The following is a 9,362-nucleotide window of genomic DNA, read 5'->3' on the forward strand; positions in this document are numbered from 1 at the left end:
GCTAATTAGTAAAATAGACAAGCATATAAGAGGTCTGGATTATATTTTCGACGAATAACAGAGCAAGCTTTAATCAGACTGACTAATTGGCTCGTGTTTCTTCAGTACTTTAATAATCAACCAGACGACCACCATCTCCTTCATACAATGACTTGCAAGGTGCATAGCAGTCCAAAATTAAGCTTATCCTCCGGCCCCATATACACAAGGGGAAAAAAAAGTCAAAAACCACCCACATTGAAAGAACAAGCTACAGCTATGCAACCTTTACAACCGCAAAAAGCACTGAATATACTCAATAATGAAACCATACTATGACATATCTTCATGGTAGAGATGAAGCCCAAGTCCCAATCGTGCACATGCTCGACGGAAGGCCATTCCTTCAGCCTTCTGTACAGCGTCTCCATAGCCTTTCTCTTCCACTGAAGCAGTTCCTGTTGATTCCCTACATATCTATATGATGCAGAGGGGTAATTAATTCAGTACCATTTTCATCTTGAGTGGTAAAATTTAAAAGGAAAAGCATATCAAAGTAAACAGGACATACATTTTACATAAAAATGATTTCATTCATGAACAAACTACAATTACCCAAGTATCTTAGCAATGTTTACATAGTGGATTAAGCTTGCATAATGCTTATGTAATTATGGTTAACTTTTGTCAGTTCTTTAACTTACACCAATTCATTGTGGGGTCAGATTCTGATTCACAAATTACAATTCTTTAGTTAGGGGCACACACCATAATGAGGCATGAGAATGTTCGCAACTGAGCAATGTCAATAGCCTCAATGCAGTCTAGAAGAAGACTAAGTTGCTTTTCTAATTGGTACAACCAATATTATTACTTGACTACTCCTTTTTGAGAGGCAAGAGGAAGCTTGGTGGTAAGCTCTCCAACTATGAATCTGATGACACAGGTTTGATTACCATCTCCAACACTCGTCTCATCTTTCCCTTCCCCCAAAATGAGTGGCATTTTGTAAGTTGGGTAACCAATCTCCAGTAAAACAAGTTATTAACTACTTACTACTGCATATGTTCCAAAATGATAGGCTACAACAGAGTTTTATGGTCAAACCTTCTCAACTTTGTTACATTACAAATTAAAATATACAAGTATATGATCATGCTTTTCTTGATAGATCAAAGTTATATTCACATCATAGCTCATTATAGACTTTGTCAAGTTACCAATTAAAGACAAAAGCTTTGAGTATTAAGCTATTAAAGACCTCTAATGAATTTAAGTCAAATGTGCCATATTATTATGAATAATAAGGAGTATTATGACGATTAACTGGACATACAATTGAAATGCAATTTTTGCGTTTCATTCTTCATAAAGAAATTAACATTCAATTTTGTTGACACAACTATAATTATATGGAGCAATAGAATTCGATACTGCTCCAGGGAAATTGATCTGTCTAGGTCAACTTGAGCAATCTCATACTTTTTCACATTCAAACAGGATGTAACCTTTTATCCCACTAAACTTAAATTATACTCAACATTCCTAATCCAATCAAAATCATAAGTATAACAATCCAGTAATGAACGGCAGGGCAGCTAACAAAATATAAAAACATATACCTCAGCATCCGTCCCATGAAGTGTAACGCGATAAACAACAGTTACAGACTTGCCATCAGGTGAGTATGTGATACTCCGAACCTCGCCCGACCATTCTGAAATCCATAAAGCCATGAAAATTATGGCAAACATTGAGCTTTCAAGGGGATAAAAATCACCTAAAAATTACTACAAAACCAATGCTTTGTTGAATACCTGGAGCATGTAAGTTCATAATTCGATTCACAATATGCCTGCAATAGTGCAAAACACCAATTAAGCAGCAAATCAAGCACAAAATTCATATATTATCATCAATACTCAAACCTAAAACACACCAAAAGGAACCCCACATTATCCTAATCCCCGATAAGTAGACAAATTAACCGACAGTCTAACAAAAAACCAATCATTAACAGACCAAACAAAAGGTAGCCCCATTATAACCTACATTACTCCAACTCTTCACTTAACCTCAAGTACCCGTGTCGAATCCTCAACAAGAACTAGCCAAGTCTAACTCTTGGACACATACCCATGTCTAATTAGACTAAACCCAGCATCAATTGATCAAAATTCAGCTAAAAAAGAACCAAAACTGTGAAATTAAAACCAAAAAAGTTGCAGAAATTACCAAGGAATATATTTGATAGAAACCCCATTTTCAGGGCGAACACTAATAAGAGAATCAGGAACTTTTTTGTTGAGTTGTTTAAGAATTTCAGACATGGGTCTACTAATTCCTTCAGTGGGTATTTCACCATACTCTTCTTCTTTACTTTTTCTTCTATCCTCATTTGCTGCATTAGAGTAGCATAACTTGTTCTGCAACTGCGCACAGCCGCAGCCGCAGGGTTTGAGGAAAGAAGGGGTTGATGAAGTTGAAGATTTCTGATTCAGAAATGATGATGATGAGCGGATTGATGTCGTTGATTTTCTCAGGGATTTGAGCATAGAAAGCGCCATATTTCTCTGCAATTGTTAAACCCTTGGTTGAGAATGGAAACTTTGGAGTTTCGTTTGCCAAGAATGAGGGTTTTAGTTAAAGGACATCGTTTTGTACTCGTATTTTTGATTGAGGAAGTCCTAATGTAGTGACAATTTTGTAAACAATGACAAGTTTGAGAGTACTACTGAGCGGTAAAATAGTACTCCGTATTAGATATTTTTAGCCCTTTTTTACATTCCTATTTTCCTTTTTGAGTATTTTAAAATTACATTCCTGCTTTCCTTTTTGAGTATTTTAAAATAACATTTTTATTTTTCTTATTTACTAAGTAATTTTTTTACCAAATATACCAAATTAGGAAATTTTGTCAAGAACTGCCAATTAAAGCGCGTGTTTTGAAAACAACTACCTATTAAAATTTTTTATTAAAAGAACTACCACAAAGTTGTAAAAAGTTTAAGTAGCACTACCACTTTAATAATTCCAACTAGAATATTTAGCATGTAGGTTCCACTTTATACATTTACCTCATAAAATCATCATCTAAATTGACTAAATTACCCTTCATAAAGGTAAAAAGTGATAAAAAATGAGACTTAAATACCAGAAATTCTAGTCAAAATTGTTAGAGTGGTAGTGCTACTTAAACTTTTTACAACTTCATGGTAGTTCTTTTAAAAAACTTTTTTAATAGGTAGTTATTTTCAAAACACGTGATTTAATTGGTAGTTATTGACAAAATTTCCACCAAATTATCCCTATTTTTCTGTTTTGTAATTAATGTTTTCTCTTTTTTCTCTCTTATTTTTACATTTCCACTTATTAATGCCTTTAAAAAATTCGAAATCCATGTGCATCACTTTAGAAGAATATGATTGGTCCTTTTATTTTTTTTACCAAAAAATGTTGTTGGCCCTTTTTTCTTTTCAAAAGATTGATGACATGTGCATCATTAAATATTACGAGTATTCAATATTTGTTTTATTCAAAAACATCAATTAATGTCTTGTAATTCCCATTGTACTTTGTTTTATTGTTCTTTGTTTTATTCCAAGTTTCTTAATTCCCGTGTAATTTTAGAAATAGAAATGTAAAAAAAATGGATGAAGGGAGTAGTTCAATATGAAGTATATGTTTTGAGTACTATAAAAGACATTCTCAATACTCCCTCCGTCCCTAAATTACATTCCTCCTTTCTATTTTTGGTAAGTTTTTTTTAGTAAATCAACTCTCTTTTTCTGTTTTACATTTAATACTTTCTCACTCATCCTTACCTAATCTCACTCATAATTCTTGTGCCAAATTACAATGAATATGATTGGTTAAAAATTTTCAATTAGGAGTATGTGATTGGTCCTTTTTTTTTTTTTTTTGCAAAGGATTGATGACATGTCATGAGTAATAACTAATCTATTTTTGTACTTCTCATTGCATTATCTAATTATTGTTATTTGTCTTATTCTTCCCTTCTTAATTCCCGTGTAAATTTCCAAAGAGGAATGTAATTTAGGGACGGAGGGAGTAGTATTTTATTTACCTTAAATTATGCAATTATGACTTGTGATTTCCTAATAAAAAAATTTAAAAAGTTAAATAAGGCAAACTAATTATGAATTATGTTGTACTTTAATGTTTTCCAAATATATTTCTTTTCTTATATTATGTGATTGATTCTATATGGGACTAACATTATGAACGAATGGAGTAGTATTTTTTTTTAAAAAAAAAAAAAATCTAAATACTGTACTATTAGGATTTTCAGTTATATCAAAAGTTGTTAGCTCTTTTTCAATGTCTAACTGTTAGATATGGGACTTCCTCAATTTTGATTCATAGAGGCAATACAAACTTATAACGCATGCAAATTAGGGTTATCAAGGTCATTTTATTTTATAAGTTAGAGGCAGTTTTGTCATTTTATCTGGTTTTCTTCCTCTATTACTCCGTTCTCTATTGAGGAACCAATGATGCTTGCACAAATTTCCAAAGTGACACTTCTCCTAGTGTTCGGCCGATTGGATGCTAACTCTAAAGGTCCTATTTTACACACTTTGCTACTAGGTTGTCTTTTTATTCGTCCAACTAGTTTACAGCCGCAAAATGGTATTTCAAGAGATATTTTTCTTAAGATGCGCCATTGTTGTTGATAAAAGAAGAAGAATGGAATACAAAGACGAAGAGATGGGGTGATTGTTGTGATGGGTTTTGATGGTGTGGTAGTTGAGGCTATGATGGTGGTGGTCAGTGTAATGATTTCCCATTTTAGGTTTTTTTTTTTTTTTTTTTTAAATGAATATAAACGGTTGATTTACAAATCCCGCTAATCAAACTTATCAATTGGGGCTCTTAAAGAGGAGGCTCTTAAAGAGGTTCAGGATAGGTTACCCGATGCTACCATGTTCGAGCAATGTGTGATGTTATCATGTAAATTAGACGAGCTTCACCGATTAGAGGAGTCTTATTGGCATGCTCGTGCTAGGGCGAATGAGATCAAAGATGGAGACAAAAATACGGCCTATTTTCATCAAAAAGCGAGTGATAGGCGTCGCATTAATAGCATCATGGGTCTTTTTGACACCAATGATGTTTGGAGATCGTCCAAAATAGAGCTTGAGGATACAGTTGCTAATTATTTTGAGGCTCTTTTTAGCACTTGCTCCCCAACTGACTTTGAACCTGCTCTAGAAGGAATTGAGGCCGTGGTGACTGAGGATATGAATGAGCGGCTCTGCGAAGATCCAACACCGGAAGAAATTAAAGCTGCTCTATTCCAGATGCATCCTAACAAAGCTCCGGGGCCCGATGGTATGCATGCTCTTTTTTATCAGAAATTCTGGCATATTGTTGGCTGTGGTATTGTTGATCTTGTGTTATGTTGGTGGAGAGGTGAGGTGTCCCTTAATTCTGTGAATAAAACATGTGTGGTGCTTATTCCGAAATGTGAAGATCCTAAACGTGTGTCTGATTTTAGACCTATTAGTTGTTGCAATTTGGTTTATAAAATAATTTCGAAAGTGATGGCTAATGGGTTGAAACCTTTATTGGAAAAAATTATCTCTATTAACCAGAGTGCGTTTATCCCGAAAAGGTTGATTTCGGACAATGCCTTGATCGCATTTGAGATCTTTCATGCTATGAAGAGAGGGGGTGAAGGGAATGAGGGCTCCATTGCTTTGAAACTTGACATGAGTAAGGCATATGACAGAGTCGAGTGGGGCTTCTTGGAGAGAGTGATGTATAAGATGGGCTTTTGTGATGGTTGGGTCCGACGGATCCTTGATTGCTTGTCTAGTGTATCTTTTGCCTTCAAAATAAATGGGGCAATTTCGGGTTCTGTAGTTCCTACAAGGGGATTAAGACAGGGTGATCCTATATCGGCGTATCTTTTCTTGTTTATAGCTGATGCTTTCTCTACCCTTTTAACAAAAGCCGCGACTGAAAACTTGATTCATGGTGCTAAGATTTGTAGGGGTCCCCCAGAGTATCACATCTATTTTTTGCCGACGATAGCTTACTTTTTGCTAGAGCTACTGTTAGTGAATGCTCGGTTATAGCTGACATTATCAGCAAGTATGAGAGAGCATCCGGACAAAGTGTCAACCTGACAAAAACAGATGTTGTGTTTAGCAAAGGTGTGAGTGATGATCGAAGGAGTGTGATTGTTGATATTTTGGGGGTACGAGAAGTTGAAAAACATGAAAAATATTTGGGACTACCGACTATCATCGGAAAATCAAAGAAGGCCATTTTTGCAAGCATTAAAGAGAGGATTTGGTGGAAAATACAAGGTTGGAAGGAGAAGCTCTTATCTAGGCCCGGGAAGGAGATTTTGATTAAGGCGGTTGCTCAAGCGATTCCGACTTACATGATGAGTATTTTTCGGATTCCGGATGGCCTAATTGATGAAATTCATGCTCTTTTGGCTCGGTTTTGGTGGGGTTCGACGGATACAACAAGGAAGATGCATTGGCATAGTTGGGACTCCTTATGCAAACCGAAATCCATGGGGGGCATGGGTTTTAGGGATTTACGAGTATTTAATCAAGCGCTTCTTGCTAAACAAATGTGGAGATTATATAGTAATCCCAATCCTCTACTCCACGCCATTTTGAAGGCTAGATACTTCAAGAATAAGTCTCTTTTGGAGGCTTATAGAGGGTATGATCCGAGCTACTCGTGGAGAAGTTTGTGGGGCTCAAAATCACTGCTGCTTGAGGGTCTACGATGGAGGACAGGTAATGGGGCTGATATCAAGGTTTGGTTGGATTCTTGGATTCCTGGAAATATAATTCCCGAGCATGATAACGCCTTTGATCCCGAGTTGCGCGTTTCTGAGCTTATTGACCTACAATGTGGCGAGTGGGATTCCAATATTTTGCACCAGTATTTCTCAGATGAGGTATGCTCACACATTCTCCAAATTCCCTTATCAAATAATTTACCCATGGATAGACTATATTGGTGGCCATCTGCTGATGGTAATTTTAGTGTTAAATCGGCTTATTGGTTGGGTAAATTAGGGGCTGCAAATGTGAATAATGATAATGATAATGAGGTTTGGAAAATTGTGTGGGGTTTAGGTGGACCACCAAAGCTAAGCCATTTTGTTTGGAATGCTTGTAAGGGGAGTATGGCGGTGAAGAAGGAGCTCCATAGGCGCCACATTGCACCTAATGATCTTTGTGGGGGGTGTGGGATTGAGGTAGAATCTATTGGCCATGCCTTGTTCGCTTGTAATGGTGTTCGACAGGTATGGGGTAGGCATGAATTGGATGTCTTAATTGTGGATTCTCCGTGCCATAACCCCTTCTCTGAGTGGCTGGTTTGGATGAGTAATAGGGTGGATCGAAATGTTCTCCGAAGAGTCTTGACAATTGCTTGGGCTGTTTGGTTTTGTCGTAATAAACGTGTATATGCTAATGAGCAGCTTGACTTATTTTATGTGGCTGAAGGCTTTCTTCGTATGGTCCATGAACATAGCGTGTATGCTGGGAAGGTGTTCCACCCCCCTCCGCGTGCTAGCACTCCTATTGTGTCGAGGTGGATGCGCCCACAAGCTGATGTTGTTAAAATAAATGTTGATGCACATGTTGGTGTAGGGTCTGCTGGTGGCTTAGGTGCTGTAGCTAGGGACATTAATGGGTCAATCTTGTGGGCTGCCACGAAAAGGGTTGCGGTGGGCTGCAATGTGGAGGCTGCAGAGGCAGCATCAGTGCGGTTTGGGTGCAGCGTTGCTAGGAGGATGGGCCATTTGAAGGTTTGGATTGAAGGCGATTCACAGGTTGTTACGAACAAAATTAGCAAAGGTGCTCTTGGTTTCTCCCCTCTATGGCTGATTTACGATGATATTAGAAGGCTAGCTAGTTCCTTTCATGTTTTTAATATTTCTCATGTTCGTAGAGCAGGTAATACGGTTGCTCACCTTGTTGCAAGGTGGGACACTCGTAGCTCTTCGGAGCTTATTTGTATTGACTCTATTCCACAAGGCACTTTAGCCTTGGCGGAACTTGATTTGGAATAATATATCCTGCTAACGTTTCCCCTCAAAAAAAAAAACTTATCAATTGGGGCTTGCTCTTAACTGAAATGAGAGGATTTGTAACCGAACTTAGGCCTTGTTTGGCAAGTGGCTGTTGGCGGTTGGCTGGTTCACTTGGCTTGTTTGACCAGCTGGTATGTTTGGCTGTTTATTATGGCTTTTGAAATTGGCTGTTTAAGTTGGCTGTTTATAAAAGTGTTTGGTAAATTAATTGTTGGTTGTTGGTTGTTTATTAGATAATTTGTGGGCCAACAAGCCAAAAGCCAACAAAAAAAGCTACTCAAAGTGACTTTTTCATTTTGGCTTAAAAGCCAGCTTTTCACTGGCTAAAAAACCAATTACCAAACACATTTTTTGGCTGTTTGACCACATAAAAAAGCCAAAAGCTAAAAGCTAACCAAAAAGCCATTTACCAAACATGGCCTTAGTCTTTGTTTGGTTCGTCTTAATAAGACTTTGTTAGTTAAATTATGGGGAAATACATATTGATGGAAAGTTCATTAATATATTGGTAATTACTATTTGGTTAACAATATGAGAAGTTGAAATTGATTGGGAATGAGGATTCCTACAATACATGGGAAATAATTTACCAACCCCTACATGGGCTATATTGGTAACTCAGACTTCCCGTATTTATATTGGTAAGAAATAAAATTACATTATTGCAATTTAAAATTGCTATATTACATTAATACACAAGAATTACATAATTTTATTACTAAACAAAATATAAGAAGTTAATTAGCGAGAAATAGAAATACAATTTTCTTTAGTGTCACCAAACATGATAATAGTATTTCATTAAGTTAAGTGCATTATTGACAAAAATCTCATATCATCACATGCAAGTATGCAACTACTTGTTCGAGAAAATCAAGAACTACTCGAGACTTGCAAAATACATAGGACATGCGGGTCTAACAATTGTCCGAGACCAAAAATTAGGTAGTCCATGTTATAAAATCCAAAGTGTATAGAGAAGTGTCAAAAAAAATAGAGGCACTTTGGGGTATGAAGTCGTGGGATCAAATCCAATTAAAAACACTTAGGGGTGGAGATTCCCTTACACTTCTCCTCTACTTTAAAAGTATTTAGTCCACTAACCCGGATTGAAAAGACAAGTGAGAAGTTCCAATCCAATGGGCCCTTATCCTTACTAATCTTAAAAAAAAAATGCATTAATTTTTACACAATCGACCTGATCTGATCAGGAAAAAATCCAATTCAAATTTTCGCATGGAAACAATAATTTTACATAAACTCAACTTTAAAATAAACCCAACTCAACCTA

General features: G+C 36.4%; 1 protein-coding gene across 1 annotated transcript; it reads right to left on the reverse strand.

The window, feature by feature from the left end:
* On the reverse strand, window positions 1-2,622 carry LOC145615333 (DNA repair RAD52-like protein 1, mitochondrial). The gene is made up of 4 exons (XM_081670401.1): window positions 2,215-2,622; window positions 1,797-1,834; window positions 1,602-1,696; window positions 1-456 (listed from the first exon to the last, which is right to left on the reverse strand). The coding sequence occupies exons 1-4, from the start codon at window positions 2,544-2,546 to the stop codon at window positions 313-315; spliced, it is 609 nt and encodes a 202-aa protein (XP_081526527.1). The 5' UTR covers window positions 2,547-2,622; the 3' UTR covers window positions 1-312.
* Between the last annotated feature and the right edge of the window lie 6,740 nt (window positions 2,623-9,362).

Source organism: Chenopodium album, chromosome 25 (assembly GCF_948465745.1).
Source record: "Chenopodium album chromosome 25, dcCheAlbu1.1, whole genome shotgun sequence".
Taxonomy (NCBI): Eukaryota; Viridiplantae; Streptophyta; class Magnoliopsida; order Caryophyllales; family Amaranthaceae; genus Chenopodium; species Chenopodium album.